The sequence below is a fragment of the Buteo buteo genome, chromosome 3 (assembly GCF_964188355.1).
Source record: "Buteo buteo chromosome 3, bButBut1.hap1.1, whole genome shotgun sequence".
Classification (NCBI taxonomy): Eukaryota; Metazoa; Chordata; class Aves; order Accipitriformes; family Accipitridae; genus Buteo; species Buteo buteo.
This window is the reverse complement of record NC_134173.1, coordinates 27,705,162-27,726,605: the sequence shown is the minus strand read 5'-3', so window position 1 is coordinate 27,726,605 and position 21,444 is coordinate 27,705,162. Positions and strand designations below refer to the sequence as shown.

The 21,444-nt window shown below is 40.0% G+C and overlaps 1 protein-coding gene across 1 annotated transcript; it reads right to left on the bottom strand.

Annotated features, from left to right (window-relative positions):
* Positions 1-2,413: 2,413 nt before the first annotated feature.
* LOC142029447 (histamine H3 receptor-like) lies at positions 2,414-11,682 on the bottom strand. Its single transcript, XM_075024298.1, has 3 exons — positions 11,221-11,682; positions 8,370-8,536; positions 2,414-6,064 (listed from the first exon to the last, which is right to left on the bottom strand). Exons 1-3 carry the CDS (start codon positions 11,507-11,509, stop codon positions 5,270-5,272), a joined length of 1,251 nt encoding a protein of 416 aa, XP_074880399.1. The 5' UTR covers positions 11,510-11,682; the 3' UTR covers positions 2,414-5,269.
* Between the last annotated feature and the right edge of the window lie 9,762 nt (positions 11,683-21,444).

The window sequence follows — 21,444 nt, the reverse complement described above, 5'->3', positions numbered from 1 at the left end:
GCACACTTTAAAATAAATTATCTCTTTCTCTCCTGAACGCTGATCCTTATCTACTGAGGTCAGAAAAGTTAGTCTGAAAACAACTCTTTTCACAGTCAAGCAGTTTGCATATTAGCATTGTGTAAGCATTTTTACACATTGAATTCTGCTGAAGCTAAAACCAGGCCTCATTTTCACTTCCTCAGTGGTCAACAGGATTTAACTTATTACAATTCTGTTTCTCTTCCAGTAAAATGTAGGCACTGTTGCACTTGCTGCTATACCACTTACTAAATTTTACAGTTAAGAACAGATGTATATTTCTTAATGCTGCTGTTTACAGGGCATTTAAAATTCAGTTATACACAGCAGAAGTATCACCAATACCTTTTCAGCTCATCCTAATCAGAAGCAAGTCTAGCCCTGGGCACAACAAACCAAACACCTGGGACTTCAGAGGACTTTTTAAGCATGGCCCATCTAATCCTCCACTTTCCAAGTAATTCCAGGTAAGCTTCCACTCCACAGAGTGCTAAACCCTTAGCCCTTTGCAGATGTGAGAAGGCATATCCCTTCCTCATCACAATTTAATTTGTTTTGGTAAGCGTGCACAGAGGTTGGCAGGCCATGGCTGTGACTCATGCCAGCAGCTCACTGGTTCCGTAACACCATGGCACACCCTGTGACTGGCTTTTCGGACCGCAGCCATAATGCTGGGTGCTTGAGAAGGCATAGGGCAAGAAACAAGGAGAGGAGGGCAGACAAGATGTGGGAAGGAGAGGGGCAGTGCTCTGATCCTGTCTTGGGGAACAAAGGGAAATATATTGTAATTAAAGCAAAAGTTGTAGGGCAACAGGAACAGAAGAGACCTCAGGAATAATAAAATGTGGCAAACAGACACCTGCCTTGGGTACACGTGCACAAATGCAGCCTGGGAAACACACAGGAGGAACTAGAGATCCCTGTGCAGTCACAAAGCCACCAGTCACGAATCCAGGGACATGGGGTGACATAGTGACAGGAGTGTGTTGCAGAGCACCCCAATCAGGGTGAGGGAGGTGGTGAAATCTTCTTCTTGAAGCAAATCAAGGAAGCCTCTGGATCACAGACCCTGTTTCTTGTATAGGACTTCAATGTTCATGACATCTGCTGGAGGGGCAACACAGCAGGTACAAGCAGTCAACAAGAGTCCTGGAGGGTGTCAGGGAGAACTTTCTGATACAAGTACTGAATGGGTCAATGCGAGTGACACATAGCTAGGTCAGCTGTTCACTGGTAAAGAAGAGCTGCTTAGGGATGTCTAATCAATGGCAGCCTTGGCTGTAGTGACTATGAGGTAGTGGGGTTCAAGATCCTAAAGGGGGTGAGGAAGGAAAGTAGCAGTATGGACCATGGACTTCAGGTGAGCACACTTTGGTTTATTCAGGAAAGTGGTAGGTGGGATCCCATGGGAGGCAGCTCTGAAGTGCAAAGGAACTCAGGGAAGCTTGCAGGCCTCTGAGGACAGCAGCCTCCACGCACAAGCCCATCCTAATTCTCAAGAAAACAAGTAGAAGTATCAGACACTGGCTAACCAGGGAAGCTACAATGCAAAAAGGCAGCATGGAAGAGTTTGAAGCAGGGATAGGCTACAAAGGAGGAATTTAGAAATGTTGCCTGGCCACATAAGCATGATGTTAGGAAAACCAAAGCTCACCTATATCTGATGCTTGTAAAGGACATCAAGGACAACATGAAAACTTTGGCCACCCCATTAACAGTAAAATGATGAATAAGAAAAATGTAGGTGCTTTCCTGAATGGGACCAGTGATCCAGTGACAGCACATGCGGATAAGGCTGAGGTACCCAATGCTTTCTTTGCTTCTTTCTTCAGTGACTAGGTCTCCCTCTCCCCCATGCTTAGTGAATGAGTTCAAGGAGGAGACCTGGCAGGAGCAGGTGAGAATAAGGCAGGAATTACTTGAGATGACTTGACCCATAAGAGTCTGTGGGACCCAATGGACTGCACCCAAGGCTGCTGAGAGAACCAGCTACCATCCTTGCAAGGCCACTTTCTATCCTTTTTGACAGGTCACAGAGATGAAGGGAGGTTCCCGACAACTGAAGAAACGCAAATGTTGCAACCATCTTCAAATGATGCCTCAAGGACAAAAGGTCAGCCTCTCTTTGGTCCCTGGGAAAATAATGGAGCAAGTCCTCTTGGAAGGCGTTTCTGAGAACTGGAGGGAGGAAAAGGTGACTGGGAACAGTCTGCATTGGTTTACCAAGGGTAAATCATGCCTGAGCAACTTCGTTGTCTTCTGTGATAAAATGACTAGATTAGTGGACAAGGGGAGAGTAGTCATTTGCTTTTAAAAATCAAATGTTGAAGTTTTAGTTACAGTCCTTCATGGGGCTGAGGGAGAAATCTATGTGGTCTCTCCTTCCTTCCTGTGGAGGAAAACCACAGCCTAACATAAAGGAGACAGACATTAGGACAATCATTATGGTTACTCATCCCAGAAATTAAAAAAAAAATTTAAAAAAAAAAAAAGATAACACAATTTCTTCCAACATGTATGTTTTATTTGTTTGGGGTCTTTTTTAAGACCTGAGAGGGTCAAGTTAGAAAAACACTGTTGTGGTTTGAGTTGAACCTCACCGACTCATACGCCTGCTGTCACCATGTATTTACAAGACCTGTTGGACATCTGCAAAGACAGAAGAACATTCAAGGACATGAAATGGTGAAATGGATGAGTGAGTAGATAGAGAGACTTGGCTTAGAAATCATTTTGGCAAGCATAGTCCATTTGTGTCAGTGCATAAAAAGGTAAGCCCAAGAACAAATGTTGAATAAGTATCTTACCATAACCCTGCAAAATATCTGATAGGGAGAAGACTTAGGATGCCACCTTGACCAAGACAGCTTTGATGCTGTGAGCACAGAAACTAAGTGCTTGACTTACCCTGGGAGCACTAAGCAAAATTTTCAACAATTAGAGAGATACCACAAATTCTTCAAGTATACAGGAATGGTGTGACAGAATAGTTTGAACACAGTGTGTGTAATATAGAACATCATCAAAAACATTAATAGCTTCACTACTCTATGTGGTTTCAAATTTGCTGCCGATTGTGCTCCCTGACAAACTAGCTTTCCAATACTACAAAATGTAGCTGGATACAGTTTACCTAGTCAATAATTTTGTAGGCCATTCTTCCAAAGTAAACAACACATTCTTTAATCACAAAATGCAAACTGAATTTTTACATTACAAGCATAGGGATAAAAAAGCAGACAACTCAAATACTTTCCCATTTTGGGACTACCTTCAGTTTCTCTTCTTAACAGATGTTTATTTAGCATACCAGCTATTCTATAAATGTTTTAAATGTGTGTTTTGTTTTTTAAGCCTCACAGAAAAACAAACCCCACAAAACCTATGCCAGCACCTTAGCTCGTAAGAGTGAAAACAGCTGTGCTGAATCAATGACCTCCTGAAGCTGTATCTGTCTTAGCAATCAGGCTTACAATCCATAACATTGTCTATGTGAGGCAAGGAAGCATAACAAGAATGAACGGTAAAAGATAATCTTCCACCAGTGTAAAAACTGGCAAGAGAAGTCTTCTGTTCCAGATCTCTGAACAGAATGGCATTCTAGCTCCTCAAAGCCATGAACTTTTGTGCTATGTTTAAGCTGCTTACATGCATTTGAGTTGTGCTTGCAAAGGAATACTTTGCTTTTGCAACATTTGTACAGCCAATTTCAGATTAGATAAAAAAATACTATTTAAACTGACTATTATTCTTCATTGTTTTGTGAATCAGATTTCTCTTTCCATATTTTATACATTTCTATGTATACACAAAGAGGAAAGAAAATTATATTAAAGAGGAGGAAAAAAATTTACCAGTGACTCTCACTTACCCATCCATGAAAGCCTTCTGGGTGAGTTGCAACACCCAACACAAGGTAAGAAAATTTGACACATGGAATGGGTTATAATCAAGCTCCATTGCCTTCTCCAACACATCTACCCACTCCTTTCAGCACTGCATATTCAACTGCTTTGTTTATTAACAGCTGCTTGAGATCCCCTCTGTGTCAGCTTTCAGACCTCTGTGAATCCCATTCTCAAGCAGTTAATATGACCCTTGTTCAGTGATAGAAAAAATCCAGTTTGATAGTGGTTCAGTGGCAGAGAAAATCCATATAATGTCACAGTAACAGGACACAAAGACCTGATCTAGTATAAAAATCATTCTGTCAGTTCAAATTTGTTCCAGACATTTTGATGGAATATCTTTGCACTTGCAAAGCTTTACACCCAAGAGCGTATTGTCTATTCTCGCATAGCCAGCCAAAATCATAAATCCAGAGTGAACTTTGTATTGCTTACTCTGCTAATTCAACAGGAATGTGACCATGTACCCAAGCTGGCCTACCTTTTAGGTAATTAAATAGTGCACAATTCTGGCACTAAATATCATTTAAGCATGACCAAAGAGGCAGCCACTGTCAGGAGAAAAGACAGTACTGGTGAAAAGAATAACAACCATTTATGCCTGTGACAATTCTGATAACCAATCTCAAAATTCCACTACCATGGAAACTTTCATTCTCTGACAATCATCCAGAATTACTAAATTATGTGTACTGTGTCCTGCAACACCAGGTATGGACTATATTAAAATCAGAAAAGGACAGATATGCTGGATTAGGCAGTCCATTAGGCAAGCCCATGACTTGCATATTGCTCACTGTGGGCATTATAATGACTACAAGGGCACTATCTTGTCTTCATAATAGTTTTTAAAACAAAATTATACCACTCCTGTGAGTACTTATACAACCTTTCGAAAATGTAGCAGAACTGCTCCTTCACTGATAGCTTTAGGTTCACAAATAGGACATAAATTTTAACTCAGCACATACACAAACAGGTATCTCCCTCCAATGAACCTGTATAGAAGAGTTCTTTCATAGTACCAGCTCTACATATATATATAAAAAAAAAAAGTAAAGAAAAAATTACCTCAAACCCACAAACCAAGAAGGACATCCAGCAAAACTTGTTATTCTTTTCAATGCATTAGATGGTGTTTAACCTGGCATCATACCAGCAAAAACAAAAACAAGATTCCAAAAACTAGCAAAATCAGGGCAAATACATACCTCTGCTGCACTTTTAACCAATGCCATTAGTAAACAAAAGTCTTTTCTCTATTTCTGTTGAAGATACATATGAAAAAATAGCACTAAATAAGAGCGGAACCTTATCTGTAAGTCATTCATTTTAACTCTCTAAAAAGAAGGTGTGTTACCTGATCTCAATGTCGCAAGCTTTTGGGGACATAATATTTTCATGAAAGCCATTCGAAACCTCATATGACAGAGAGGGTAGAGAAATGGATTCAGGGAGGAATTGAGCCACAAAAGCCAAAAGGTTATTTCATACAGGGAGTTATGGACACAGGTTCCTTGGCAGGCCCCACGAATAATCATTAGCAAAGTGTATGGGGCCCAGCAAATGGCAAAGGCACATACAATTATGGCAAGCGACTTAGCAATTTTCTTGTCCCGCTGCAGTTTTGACCCAGTCCTTGAGCGGAAAGAAACAGAGAAGTCCTTTTTGAGAGCCGTGGGACTTGTTTGTGTTGGAGATGGACAGTTACCCATCACTGCTGGTCTCCATGACCTTGCTAATGATGAAACGCTGTCCTCTGCTTCCGATGGAGGAGAAGATGCTCCTGGCCTTGGCAAGAAGCAAAACCTCCAGGACAGGCTGCTGCTCCTTGGAGGCTGGCAGTCCTGCGTGCTGCCGTGCCGCTGGCGCCTCTGGATGTTGTGGAAGATGTGCATGTTGAAGTAGGCCACCGAGAGCAGCGGCACGAAGAACTCCAGGGTGGACGCGCACAGGAGGAAGTACCAGTTGTCAAAGAACTCGGCGTAGCACTGATCTGCCGCTACCACACTGTGTCCGGCCACGTGCTCCCAAAAGAGGATTGCTGGGCAGTAGAGGAGGAAGGCAAAGACCCAGATGGCCACCATCTTGACAACAGGGTTGGACGTTATTCCCTGCTGGGCTCTGTAAGATACCTGCGAGGGAAAAGGACATGTCACGTATTCAGGCAACATTTTGGAACAACTATCTCAAAAAACATAAGCAAGCAAGTCAAATACTGCATTTGTTCTGTAATTGCCCAGACATGTAGAAAATCTTCACTTATGTAAGGTCCTGAAAAACTCTGTTAGTGTTGCTTATCAAATACTATAGCTCTGTGATTGATTTGAATACTTGGGATTGGAGAGGACTAGAAATTATGATTGCTAAACTCCCGTTTGGCTTCCAGGTGTGAAAGGACATGGCTTGTTTTCATCACTACCACAGTAAGGTAGCAATAAGGAATCAGTTTATGTTTCATTAAATGCCCAGGCTCAGAGGAGAGTAAAAGCAGCTGTGGGACTTTCTTCCTGCAGAGGCAAAAGTAGAAGCCTTCTGTATTAGCCAGATTGCCATGTGATACTGCAAACACTAGACAATGTAATTTTTAATAGTGTTTCCTGTTGCCATAGCAGAAAAATCTATCCCACACATATGCTTTTACATCCCTTACTTTATTGAAACATTCTCTTTTAACATTCGCTTTACCTTGTAAACAGGTCATTGCATTATTGCAAATCTTTTTTTTATGCCTACCCAGACTGCGTTAATTTATTTTACTCTCTAGCCATAAATATGTATCTTTGAAAAAAATATTAAGAATTAAAATCATGTCATCCAAAGTTAGGAAATACAAGAGTCAAAACCGCCCTTGTAATAGCCCAGCCAGTATGTACAATACATACTTCTAGTTCTTGGTCCCCCGCTTCTTTCAGAGCATAAGATAATCAGTTAATGAGAAGCTGGACAACTTTATTTCCTCCATACTGTTCAACATTTTTCATCCCAGGCTTTCCTCAGACCCAGAGCTACTACCTTCCTCATTAGCTTCCTGTGCTTTTCATTAGGGTAGCACGTGCATGCTATACAAATATTAATGAATGGTATCTTCACAGCCACATACGATGCAAGGGGCATTGTCCCTATTTTACCAGTGAGTAACTAAGCAGTAGTGCAGTGTTACACACATTATTTTAGATTCTCTGTTTCAAACATCTGTAGCCTGAAGATTCAGACTCCTCTACATCTTAAAGCATCATATAGTCTCAGAGCATAGCTCCAGTTCTGCAGTAATTAATTTGCAGCCCTTTGCAAGACCACAAGCATCTGCGTTCAGTAAGCAGAAAACAGGAAGCTCAGCACAGCTTCACAGTTAAGTCTGAAATGACTGGCCCCTGGCCACAAGCTAGGTTTGCAGCAGAGGCAGAGGTGGATCCCAAGTCAAAGAGGAAGCATGGTATCTTTTCTTTGGATAACTACCCTGTGTTACACACTCATGGACTCACTCCATCCTAATTACCTAAAGGAGAAAACCAGAATGTGATCATGTAAATGAAGACCATCAACAGTGCATAAGAACACAGAGCTCGGTTGGGTTGCAGAGGCCTTTTTAATTTACATTTCTCACATTCTCAGCTCTGCAACTTCATTAATATTTTTTAATATTACTATTTCTTAAATGCAGGGATTTTCATACTTTATTGTTCAGCTTAAAAAAAAAAAGCAGCAACAACCAACCCTAAAACCACAACACAGGGGAAGAAGAGAAAGATTAGGTATTGTCTCAGCACTTCCCAAATGAGAACCTCCCAATCTAACACAGCCTATGTCACTTGAACTAGCAGACTCATTAAAAGTAAAGGATGTTGATCATCTTCCATCTGGACCAAACACCATGCAGAGCTTAGAAATGGTGAATGATAATATTTACCACTGGATTCCTCAGATATCTGCTGAAGCAGAAGAATGATAAACTCAAGAAACACCTCTTACTTCTCTGCATATTTTGATTCGTTCTTTGCACTTCAGGGGACTACTTTCCACCCAACTGCTTGTTGGCAGCACATGTCAATCACCCCCTGTGGTAACACAGATTGTCATCTGATCTTCAGTCAGTCTGTCCCACATATCTCTCCATACCCTCTTGTCCTTTTAAAATTCATCCCAAGCATAAGCACATCCTCAACTCAACTTAGTTTTCATTACTACTCTTATAATGACCAAAGCCCAAGTTCTCCACACCTCTGCTGCCCCTTTCCTACCTTGACCATCCCACCTCCTCTGTGGTGTAATTAAATAATTCCTAATCCAGATGGCAGGAGGGAAACATTGAAATCATAGGCGAGGCATTGTCCTATCTCTAAGTCCCAATGCAACATTGAAGCATCATCGTTTCTCCAGAAAGAAGTTTTATAGAAATCTCAATATATATAAAGCAATAATTAGAAATGTTCTTCTTACAGCTTTTGTAACTGACAGGAAACGGTCGTAGCTGATAAGGACGATGTTAAACACTGAAGCTGTGCACAGGAGATAGTCCATAACTAGCCAGATCTTGCACAGGCCTCTTCCCAAGTGCCACGTCCCTGTCAGGGCATAAGGGATGTACAAAGGCATACAGAACGCACCTATGGAAATAAACCAAATGCACACATCAGTCAGCACTGCAGGCAGTGCTCGTGAAAGCACAGAAACATTTCTGCAGTATCTGATAAAAGCACGATACTGACTAGAATTGCCATGTGCAAGTATTTGTATTCTCATGCAACCAATGAACATTTTACTACAAACTAGGCACCAGTAACATTCTTATAATACCTTTCTGAAAGGTGTATCGCATTTATTGGATATCATTATTACTTCTCCTGTTTACATCACCTACTAAAGGAAGGAGCAGCTGACTTTTTTACCTGCTAAAGTAAACACTATTCTGTATTAACTACTGAAATTAAAACAAACAAATAAACAAAAAAACTCCCCCCCAATGTAATTTACTAACTCTTTTCTACAATAAATTATCTAATTGCCATGCTTGTAACCTCTTAGAAGCATGATATGGTGTCCAAAAGTGCTCCAGAAAAAAACTTCTATAGAAATACAATATGAATTTCAGGCTAACCTTTAAAACTGTATGGTCAAAAGTCTGACAAAAACTGCACAGTTAATTAAGTACACCCAGTATAACATTTCTTCTCATCATAATTCTTGATCATAACCACTTTTCAGTAATGAGCTGATAGGGTATTATCTGCGGGAACACACCAAACAGTGGAAACATACATGAGTGACCCACACCCATGGCTATCTGAATTTAGGCTGTTAAATCCAAATGTTGTGAAAATGCCAACATGAGCTCATTTTAATGAATTTCTAGGTGGTCACACTACACACACTGTCAAACAATGCAGCCTTGAGAGTCTGACGAGCTAACGGTGTAGTTTGCTGTGATGCAGAAACACAGTGAACAGCATCAACACTTTAATGAAATGGAATTACTACATCTACACAGCAACTAACACTTGCTCTTTCAAGCAAAAGGTTATATTACAGATTTTAACATTCGCAGGGAGGAAAGAAAGGGTATTGTTTCAACTTTAGATTTACTTTGTAATAGCATGTACTCCTGTATCAGGTACTGAAGGGTATCTTGATAGTTTCCATTTCCCTAAAAATCTTGCAATTCCAGTTATTCTCCCTCTACTAAGAATCAAGAGATGTCTTCAAATCCAGCTATAGGTCCAGAAGCATAGAGATAAAGCAAAAGCTGTTGAAGGTCAAAATCAGATAGATTAAAAATATAAAAAGAATATATATAGCTCTGCAAGCATGAAAGTGTGTGCTTTTAGCAAAGGGCTCTACAAGCATGAAAGTGTGTGCTTTTAGCAAAGGGCTCTACAAGCATGAAAGTGTGTGCTTTTAGCAACAAGGATCAAGCAGAAATTAAGGATAACACTGGTGTACCCTGAACCTAAATTAAGTAGCTACAGAAATACAAATCAGTATGCAAAGCTTTTAACCAAATTTAGAATGAAAAACTAGACATTCAAGTAAACATAATATCACAAACCAAAAATTTATGGAAGTTAGGTAATGCCAAGTAAGCTCTACTTCCTTCTTTGATAGAGGACATTATTTACCTCATACTTCTCAGCTAGATTATGGTATTTATTTAATATGGTTCTAGACTGTGAGCCAGATGACAGAACACCACTCTGTACGTTGGTTTTTTGTTCACTGCTGTAGTTTTTTCCTGTGTACTATAGCTGGACAGCAGGCAGCAAGATCTCTGCAGCACAGCAAGGCCGTTATAAGATGGAAGAAGACATCAAGTGTATGGGGGATGGGATCAAAAGACTATACAAGGAGATCTGGACATCATGAGGACCGGACTATTAGAAGCCATGCCCCTAACAGAACTTCTGACACTGGCAATAAATTTCAAGAAGAGTTTCTTCTGTTCTTTCAGTATCCTTTTTAAATGAGTAGGTAAAAAAAGTAAAATAAAAACAGTTTAAAAAATATTTTCTTGTGATGTGACAAGGCAGAATATAGATTTCATGAAATAGCCACACTTGTTTAAAACCATACTTCTGCATACTCAATAATTTACCCAAGACTTTTACCAGAGACACTCAACACTTCACAGAACATTGCAATACATCAATCTGCAATTGCACATCACACTAGCATTTTAATTGTACTTTTTGTCTCAGTACAAGTTTCAAAATAAAATGTGTCGCTATGTATAAATATATGTATAAGATCGAGCTTTGTAAAAACTGTTTGAGTTGTTATTTTTATTTACCTATACAAACACATATTCCTAAGGTATGACTCTAGATAGAGCATGTACAGCAAAATGTTTAAAAATACTATTCATCACTATTTAGTTGCAAACTTCAGGTGATTATCTATATTGTGTGAGAATAGATTGAAATAGAAGGTATCAACCATGTATGCAAGATCTGCCAGATAATATATGCTGTATTGATTTGACTATCTAGATTTTAGTCAAGACTCTTCACAAACTCCAATTCTTTGTTATTCCACAAAGATTCATGCACAGTGGTATTTTTTCCTGAAGCAATAACATTAAACATTACCTGTTTACCTGTCAACGGATCTATTTATTTCTGAAAAATAATAGGCTGCTAAAACACTTCACGCAGCTTCTACCATTCCTTACCCTTCCCCTAGACACACAGCTGGGAAAGAGTTCTCTTAGAAGAAAACCACCCAGAAAATAAACCCCATTGCTTCTCCTAAGATTCCTAGGAAACAGATAGTACATGCCTCCACAGTTGTGACTTACCCACTGCAAAGTCAGAAATAGCAAGATTGAGAAAGAAATAGTTACTCCGATGCCTGAGGTTTCTGTCCATGATGAAAGCAAGGATCACCAGGATGTTTCCAAGGATGGTGACCAGAGCTAGCAACACCATGAGGAAAGCCAGCAGCACCAGCACACCCAGTGAAAACTCGGAGCTCGGTGACTGTGTGGACAAAGTCTCATTACCCGTTCCAGCTGTCTGCGGAGTTTCGGCAGTGTTGTTGTGCATGTTGTGTATCCAGGTCAGTTCAGTCTGGGAAGAAAGTTGCATCTGCAAGAGTTATCCACAAGGTTGATATTCATAAGGAGTATAAACAGGATGGGCCAAAAATCCAATAAACATCAAAAACTTGACTCAGGCAGGGAAAAAATTAAAAGGTTTTGATGCTAGATAAATCTAGTTTTCCTAAGATTTTTTTAAACTATGTATCTCTCTAGAAGAGTTACCAGTAAGAAATATGCAGTTTTTCCAAGTTTATATTTTAAAATGCAAGTTCGTCTTTATGCAACCTGATCCTTATCTGTGGAGGTCAGGAGGGCTGATTTGAGATTCTCTCTTGCTTTCCTCCCTCCCTCCCTTCCTCCCTTCCTCCCTCCCTCATTCCCACCCTTACAGAAGTGTTTTGCTTGCTAGCATTATGGACAACAACTTTTTCTGGAATTTTTTTCTTAATCTTGAGTACATATCCTTATGAGAATTTAAACTACTTTCTAATTTTATCCTTGTTTATCTAGTGTCATAGTATTTCAGCAAGTCTGTGGTCTCTAGTGTGTTCTATTTTTTTGTTGACCTAAGGCATGGTCAGCTTCATTGTTGCTGTTGTTGTTCCTCTTTCTGTGGACCCTAGGGCTGAAAACTGATATGCTGTAAATAAGCATATATACAATTACTTACCAGAACAGTCAGCCAGCAGTGGTCCAACCCTCAGAGATCAGTTGCAAAACTCCCACTGAAATCAGTTTCAAAACTCTTAGCGGCAGCCCCAGTGACACAGCATCAGCTGCTGCCATCCTAGAGCCAAGGAATGAAATACTGACTCCCTGAACGTGAATGAGAGCTTGGCAATTAACTTTAATAGGACAAGGCTTTTCTTTCCATGCTGGTGGGAGAAATCGTATGTCTTCCACAAGTGCTTATATTTTGTATGAGTAATGAAGCCACTTGCAGAGAGCTGTGAGTATTCCACAGTTGTAAAAATTCAATCATTTTTATTATGGGTTCTAAAAGCACTTTGGTGTCTAATTTTAGATACTTAAATTTGAAAAATGTTGGCCATCATCTCCGTGCTTCTGTTGTGGGAACAAATTCATTAGCATTTGCCAAGTGCTTTTACTAAATGTTTGAATGGCAGCAGTACAAAAAATGCAAAACTTTATTATCCATACAAATATCTTCACAGCATGCATGTACATTACTTCTTTAAGCTTTATTTCATTTCTAGGTAATGTTGAAAATGTAGAGAATACACTTTGGCAATGACTACTAAGTAATACCACTAGCCTTTCTTCTGCTAGCAATACTGAAGCCGATCTACATTAAGTTTTTGAGGTCTAAGCGAGTATGTGCTTGAAAAGAAAATAAAGTGGTGAACAAATGTGAGGTCAAATTAAGGGCTCGGACAAGTCTGTATTCTGTCTGTCTCAATTGCCTGTAAGCTAAGGAAGAGTGTAAGAACATGGCAAAATACACTGCTGGTGTGCTCCCCATGCCTCCAGTGATTTGTGGCTCAAGGTGCCAATATGGTACCAGAAGTGACATTTGATCATTTTATTTTCACTTCATCTTATAAACAGTCACCTTCTTACCCCAATAATTTCTGCTTAATAAAAGACATCACAGGGCTCCTATAGACCTCCAAGGAGGGTAACAGTGCTTCTGTGATTGCTTCCCTGCATCCAAATCCAGAGAACAGCAGGAAAATTGCCATGGATACTGCCAAATCATGGATCCTATATAAACTGTTACTATGTCCTAATTATACTTTTTCTTTCCTCATACCTAGCGCAACCAGTGCTTTTTGACTGGTCTCACCTTATCTCGGGAGCAACAGCTCATTCCTGTGCATTCAAAGTGACAATCCCTTGGTAAGAAGCACTGAACCTAGGGCAGCTCACACGCACCCAATATACCTTCTGCAAACCTTTGTCAGTACGTGCTTAGAAACTGCACTGAGTCACATATCCTAGAGGAAAGTACATAAAAGTTTTTCCTCTTTTAGACATGGGGCTGCTTGTCCTTAGTCAGGAATGGGTCCTGGAATGGGTTTCCCCATCCCAGTAACACTCCCCCCTTTTCAACTGCAGAAGAGGGGGGAAGACCCAAGCTCTTCAGTATTCTTTTTTACTGGAAACTTTGGATATAATTTGTTTCCTAGCTTGTCCCTGAATGGCCAGAAATGCCAGCTTAAGCTGGCAGGCTTTCTACAGGCTGGCATCTATGATGAATCAATGCACAGCCACCAGACTCAGAAGAAAACAATTTGTTGCAATTTCCTGAAAGCCCCATGAGGACTAAAGGCTGCAAATATCTTATAAAACCAGAAAAATCATAGATCCAAACTGTGTTCCGAAAGAATATAATTTTGTAAAAAACACACAAATAGACAAGCCATGAGGCTGAAAGCCACTGTTTGTAGCAATTGCAGTTAAAACTGGATCCTCGTAACAGCAAAGCCCTTACTCAAGTTTTATGCATTTTTTTCTTCAGTGAGAATCTATGCTAAAAGAATTAAAGCTACAGTGGCAGTTAAGTTATTGATGTAATTTGCAACTACTGTGCCTTAGAATGGTGCAATTACAGCTCTTTGCAATAGTGAGTATATGTTTTGGACTCTTTTCTTCTCTCTCAAGCTGCTTTACAAAGTACAAATAGAAAGGTTCTCATTGTATCTTAAACCAAAACCTTCAGTGCTGAGGAACTGAATTAGAAGACTATTATGAGTATTAAATAAGGAGGCTGCCCACGTAACAGCTTCCAAGATACAACCACCACATCCTCACTTTTGTAGCACGCAACAAATTATTATAGTTTTTCTACACCTATATGTAACAGCTGTGCTATATCTTGTTAAGGTAAGATACAGACAAGAGTCTAAACAATTAAGCTAAGAAATATGGTATCACTTTGAATTCCCTGCCATTCTTTTTATTTATTGCTGCAAGTATTAAGACATCAGCTTAACTGTAATAAAGTTTAGCAGTCATGGAGTCCCCTGGGAACCTGGAAATTGTGGGGTCCACTTCTGGTCCTTGTAACTTTTCAGTCTGTTACTTGATCTCTGCTTCAGTTTCCTCAGCTCTGAGAGAAAGGTAATGCTTAGTGAGCTGCTTAAAATCTGAGGGAAATTCTTCATTAACTAATAAAGTATGTCAGTGGAAGAGACTGAAAGATACACTCTCCAAAGTACCTTTAGTCTGTTAGTTAAGATAATTCATTTGGGAAGCAAGGAAGCCAGATGTCACAGCCTCCAAAATCAGGATTCATCCTAGCTGAGCACCCTACCCATATACTCTTCAGTCTCAAGAGGAGATTCAGCAGCTTCACTGTTTTTCATGAGAAACAGCTGACCTTGACAAATGACTTAAATCCTAGGGTGCTTTCTAGGAATATATACCTACCTAATTCCTTTCCATCTTCCTCCCTCGATATTTCTTCTTGGAGTTAACTTAGATCTAACTTGGCTTCTCTAAATCTTAGATATTAACTCTTCCACACCATGCTTGGAAAGCCTGTGTGCGACAGGGTACCTAAAAACATGGATGCTACACTGGTGTGCCTTGTGAATGTACCTCCAACACCACAGACCTATTTTGCACAAGTTGTGATGTCATGTAACTAATATGTTCACATCAGAAGATAATCTACACCAGTCAGCAAGTTTTTTCAAAACATCAGCAGTGTAAGTGAAGTTTAATAGAAGATCCACTATATACACTTTTAGCAGAATTTTTTTGTGTGGTTATAACTATGGTTAAACCAGTCTAGAACATGTGTCTAGCTAGAAAAATGTCTGAAGTAGATAATAAACTGCTGATTTTCTACCGGCATCAGGGCGGTATATGAACTGTTCAATGATAGCCCTGTAAAAAGATATGGAATTTTTATTTAAATAGACATGTTAGACAATAAACACATAGCACAGATTAATACACCTAAAGGATCCAGAAGTAAATGTTCCAGCTTTCTCTTCCAGTCCTTCTTCCCTAGGCATTAAACAAGAACCCATACTAAACAGTAAAAACACCTCCCTGAATTACCTGCTTATTAAAGTGTTCAGACTTTGCAATATCAAGAAATTACAAACAGTACAGAATTGCTATGCTGCAATTAGAGAGACAATTCTATTCACTTTTAAAAGTTAAGGGAAGTAGATTTTAAAAACAAGTGACCTTTCTATATTTCAGCATGGAAGATTTCCAGATACATTCTTCAGGAAGGAAATCTTAAAGGTGTAGGAGCAGGTTGTCCCCATGTGCCAGAAGATAAGCCTGCAGGGAAGAAGACCAGCCTGGCTGAACAGAGAGTTTTGGCTGGAACTCAGGAAAAAAAAAGAGAGTTTATGACCTTTGGAAGAAGAGGCAGGCAACTCAGGAGGACTACAAGGATGTCATGAGGTTATGCAGGGCGAAAATTAGAAGGACCAAAGCCCAGCTAGAATTTAACATTACTATTGCCATAAAAGACAATAAATATATTTCTATAAATATATTGGCAACAAAAGGACAGGTAAAAAGAATCTCCATCCTTTATTGCACGTGGCAGGAAACATAGTGACAAAGGATGAGGAAAAGGTTGAGGTATTTAATGCCTTCTTTGCCTCAGTCTTTAATAGTAAGACCAGTTGTTTTCAGGGTACCCAGCCACCTGAGCTGGAAGACAGGGATGGGGAGCAGAAGGAAGTCCCCATAATCCCAGGGGAAATGGTTAGTGACCTGCTACACCACTTAGACACACAGATCTATGTGACTGGATGGGATCCACCCAAGGGTACTGAGGCAGCTGGCTGAAGTGCTCACCAAGCCACTTTCAATAATTTATCAACTCTCCTGGCTAACCAGGGAGGTCCCAGTTGGCCGGAAATTAGCAAATGTGATGCCCATCTACCAGAAGGGCCAGAAGGAGGATCTGGGGAACTACAGGCCGGTCAATCTGACCTCGGTGCCAGAGAAGGTTATGGACTAGAACATCTTGAGTGCCATCACACGGCATGTACAGGACAACCAGGTGATCAGGCCCACCCCATCGGCATGGGTTTATGAAAGTCAGGTCCTGCTTGACTAACCTGATCTCCTTCTATGACAAGGTGACCTGCTTAGTGGATGAGGGAAAGGCTGTGGATGTTGCCTACCTAGACTTTAGTAAAGCCTTTGACACCATTTCCCACAGCATTGTCCTGGAGAAAGCGGTTGCTCATGGCTTGGGTGGGCATACTCTTTGCTGGGTAAAAAACTGTCTGGATGGCCACATCCAAAGAGTGGTGGTGAATGGAGTTAAAATGCAGTTGGCAGCCGGTCACAAGCGATGTTCCCCAGGGCTCAGTATCGGGGCCAGTTCTATTTAATATCTATCAATGATCTGGATGAGGGGATCGAGTTGCACCCTCAGTAAGTTTGCAGATGACATCAAGTTGGGCAGGAGTGTTGATCTGCTTGAGGGTAGGAAGGCTTTACAGAGGGTCCTAGACAAGCTGGATCCATGGGCCAAGGCGAACTGCATGAGGTTCAAAAAGCTAAGTGCTGGGTCCTGCACTTGGGTCACAACAACCCCACGCAGCGCTACAGGCTTGGGGAAGAGTGGCTGGAAAGCCGCCCAGCAGAGAAAGACCTGGGGGTGCTGGTTGACAGCCGGCTGAATATGAGCCAGCAGTGTGCCCAGGTGGCCAAGAAGGCCAACGGCATCCTGGCCTGCATCAGAAATAGTGTGGCCAGCAGGAGCAGGGAGGTGGTTGTTCCCCTGTACTGGGCAATGGTGAGGCCGCACCTCAAGTCCTGTGTTCAGTTTTGGGCCCCTCACTACAGAAAAGACATTGAGGTGCTGTAGTGTGTCCAGAGAAGGGCAATGAAGCTGGTGAAGGGCCTGGAGCACAAGTCTTATGAGGAGCAGCTGAGGGAACTGGGGTTGTTTAGTCTGGAGAAAAGGAGGCTGAGGGGAGACCTTATTGCTCTCTACAACTACCTGAAAGGAGGGTGTAGTGAGGTGGGGGTCGGTCTCTTTTCCCAAGTAACAAGTGATAGGACAAGAGGAAATGGCCTCAAGTTGCGCCAGGTGATGTTTAGATTGAATATTAGGAAAAATTTATTCACCTAGAGGGTTGTCAAACATTGGAACAGGCTGCCCAGGGAAGTGGTTGAGTCACCATCCCTGGAGGTATTTAAAAGATGTGTAGATGTCGTACTTAGGGACATGGTTTAATGGTGGAGTTGGCAGTGCTAGTTTAACAGTTGGACTTGATGAACTTAAAGGTCTTTTCCAACCTAAACTATTCTATGATTCTACATGGCAGGACATTTAGATGAAATGTTCTGTCCCATCACCACTTCCTGAAGAGAAGCTTGTAAGAATGACAGGAGCTCTTTTCCATTGCTCAACTGTCCTGAATTGATTAAGGCTCTTCTATCTGAAGTCTCTGTTATACAGAGAAACCACCCGGCAGGTCTTTAGAAGGTACGTTGCTAACAAAATACCCCAATCAGAGACCAGATACAAACTCCAGCTCTTGGTCCATTCACTTAAGTTTGAGCAACAAAGAAGAATAAATCATTCTGAAACTACCTTGTAGGAGACTGCAGTCCTATAATGGCTAATCCAGTTTCAGCCGTACTCCTGATTCATTTCCCGAAGAGCAAAGCAAAAACAGTAAAAGAGAGAGATAAGACAATGGAGTGGCAAAACCAACTAAATAGAAGTCACAATCCCCCTTTTTCTGCTAGTTTTTGATTCTTTACAGACACGTTTTTGACAGGCAACTGTACTTTATGTATGAATTAATGCTATAATCCTTTTCTTCTTATTTTTTTTCCAGATAATGAAATTGGTAACTCTTCCACAAATAGGGGATATGCATACAGCTTATATTGTCTTAAACAAATTTACAATATTAGATAACAAAAACTGTTAAAACTGCTGCTTCAGTTTTATATCAGTTTAATATGATATATTCTGTTAGGACATTCTTTTTAAAGTTAGTGTTGTTCCAAGCCATTTTTGTTACCTTTTTCCCTTGCTGGATCCCACTTGCTAGTTCACATACACATAATTTGACGCGATCTGATTTCTCGTGACATTGCATCACCTGGTTCTGGAGTGACTAACTTTGGTGTTCCATTCTGATTTAGTTGATTTTCAATACATTTCTCTAGATCCTTATTTATAAATTTTTAACTTGCAGGAAAATACTAAACTGTCACTGTTTACATTGTTAAATAAGATTATTACATTGTTTAGCAATAGGAGCTTAGAATATAGCTAAATATAGTAATGCACTTAACAGGAGTACGGTGATTGTGTCCCCAGCTTACTCAAAAGCAAAGGCTGATCCCACCCTTGTTATTACCTGTTAGGGGAGGAAGCTGTGCCAAATCTAAAGCAGATCTCCTGTCAGCACACTTCAGATAACAGACTGCAAAAATTCGTTCCTTTACCACCCTCAGGGGTAATTTTGCTGATTCTACTTAACTTCATTTCACCACAGAAACCTGCAAAGATGGTGACATATACCTAACAGAACAGGCAAATCTTTCTCTTTTCTGCATAGACACATACTGAAGGCTACAACTTCTCTCTTAATGTCTGTAAACCGTACCCCAAAATAAAAAATTATGACTTATCTCAGCAATAAAAACCAAATGGTCATTAGTTATCAAAATGACAGGATTATTATGATTACAAGTAGTTGTTTATTTTGTTCTCTTCACATTTTTTAATTAATAAAGGAATAGCAATCTAAAATTACTACAGTTCAGAGACAAAAGATGTCAGTACTTCCAGTCCATTGCACAGCATTACACTGGCTTCAGAATAACATACTTCACAAGCACATACTTCATCAGAGATACCAGTCTATCCAAGGTTAGACTACAGGAACTTGCAACTTCAACAAATGTTATGAAGTATAATTTTTTTTTTCCCCATTTTTTTAAAGATATCTGCATATTTTTCTGGAGCAATGGCTTATGGCCTCAGAGCACAAGTGACTTAGGAAGCAAGACAGCTGCTTTTAAGAGTAGGCTGACTTGTTTCCTCTCTCAGGTTCTGGGGGACCTCTGTTCTTCACTAAGAGAAACAAAATGTTTTATAGCATAGCCCAGTTTCTAAAGAATTTAGGTTCTTGATTTCTTTGTTAACAAGCCAAATACATTAAAGGCAATGATGAAAATGCGAGGATCAAAATATATTCCGTGTGTCTGCTGCTGCTCTGCTCTACATGTGGAGTAGGTTACTTGTGTCCTTTGATTACAAGTCCCAGTGTGAAAACACTCTTGACATCTCAAGGACTTCAACTGCTGCATCAGTGCTAAATTTTTGATCATGACATGTAACGACTGCTGCTACTCTAACATTTTCTGAATTACAAAGCAGAAACAATTGTATTCAGTTAAGTGATGGGATATAACCTCCTTGAAGCATAGCTAATAGTCAAAGAGCAAGAATCACAGGTTCTTTAGGTCATGAGGTATGCTGAGGCATCACTCTCAAGGGAAAGGACAAAATCCTGCATTGCAAAACTCTTCTGGAAAGCCACATGAAAACTTGTTCGTAGAATAAAGGAAGTGTACACTTAGCAAATGCTTACAAACAAAAATAGGAAGAGAATGCAACTTCTCTAACCAAAAGTGTCCACAAGACAGCTAGCCAGCACTTCACGTTCTCTCTGGAAGAAACAGCATGAAAATACAAACATATTTCCACTTTGATGGTCTGTTTCTAGCCATTTTAAGGGATGCGGGGATTTGTTTTGCTCACTGATTGGATGACCTATATGCTCTATTTCATTTAGACAGCATGTAGTTATCAACAACTTTTTTCTTCCATTTGGGGGTTTTGGTTTTTGCTAACAGACCACACTGAAACATGAGGTTCTTGGGGACAAGGATCAGTTGGGATTACTGGGAAAAACAGTAATAATAGAAATAATAATAAAAGAAAACGGACACCTAGCTTTCACATACCTCAGACTGAACACCCAAAATTTCAGGCCTTCAGAATCACTTGCTGATTCTGAGCATTCAAAACTTAAAGGATGCTCTTTGGAAAAAGAACATGCATTACCATCAATGGAATTGCATCTTGGGCAGCTGCAGCGTAACTTCTCACAATTCACCTGCTTCCCATATTAATTGCCACATTTTCAAACTTTCATAAAAGCAACAGAAACTTTGGAATACTTAAGTCAATAAGGTACTGGAAGTGAATGACAAAATTTTTATTTTAAAAGACTGTCTCCATAAGACAGACAAACTATGAACAAGAAATACTTGTGTGACCCAAAAAGAGCAAGACCACTACATACTGTAATATATGGTTCTCATTCCCTGAGAGGAATGCCATTTTATTATCACAAGTACAGATGATAAAAGGCTGAACCCAAGAACTTTACTATGCAGACAAGGTAATGTAACTGCATAACATTGTTTCAATAAATCAATCAATCAGCAGTATTTTTTTTATTTTTTTTTTAAATCACATTTTTCAGTGGTACTTTTCAAGTTACTGAAATTGTTAAGGAGTATCTCTGTTGCTGTATCACACTCTGGAGTAGTTACTTTGATTAGATGAAGTTTGCCTCGGGAAAGGTTTTCTGGGATACCCATGCTGGATAACTATAATGAACAGTTCAGTGTAAGAACATATTAGCAGAAAGATGTATACCGAACTGGAGGTCAAATAAGCTAGTCTTAAAAATACACCTTTAAACTATGTAAGTGCCACTAGAGAAATGTCATTAAAAATAGTCACAGCCCTGACATTACCATATGAGCAAACTACATAAGGTATACCTGACCTAAGAAAGCACCTGTGAGTCAGCTAGTAATTAATGGATCACAAAGTTTAGAAATTAACTTGAGAAAAAAAGAAAAAAAATCCCACAGATCATTAAAGTCCATCCTCCCCAAGTGGAAGATATCAAAGGAATCTTAAAAAAGAAAATTTAAATCCCATCTAAATAGCAATATGACAATTAACTGACAAAAGGTCCTGTTAATTTT

Excerpts from the sequence above, each read along its gene's own strand:
- LOC142029447 (XM_075024298.1), bottom strand. The coding sequence starts at position 11,509 with ATGCAACTTTCTTCCCAGACTGAACTGACCTGGATACACAACATGCAC. Across the intron at positions 8,537-11,220 it reads TATTTCTGACTTTGCAGTGG|GTGCGTTCTGTATGCCTTTG; the intron begins GTAAGTCACAAC and ends TTATTTCCATAG. Across the intron at positions 6,065-8,369 it reads TCCTGTCAGTTACAAAAGCT|GTATCTTACAGAGCCCAGCA; the intron begins GTAAGAAGAACA and ends TTTCCCTCGCAG.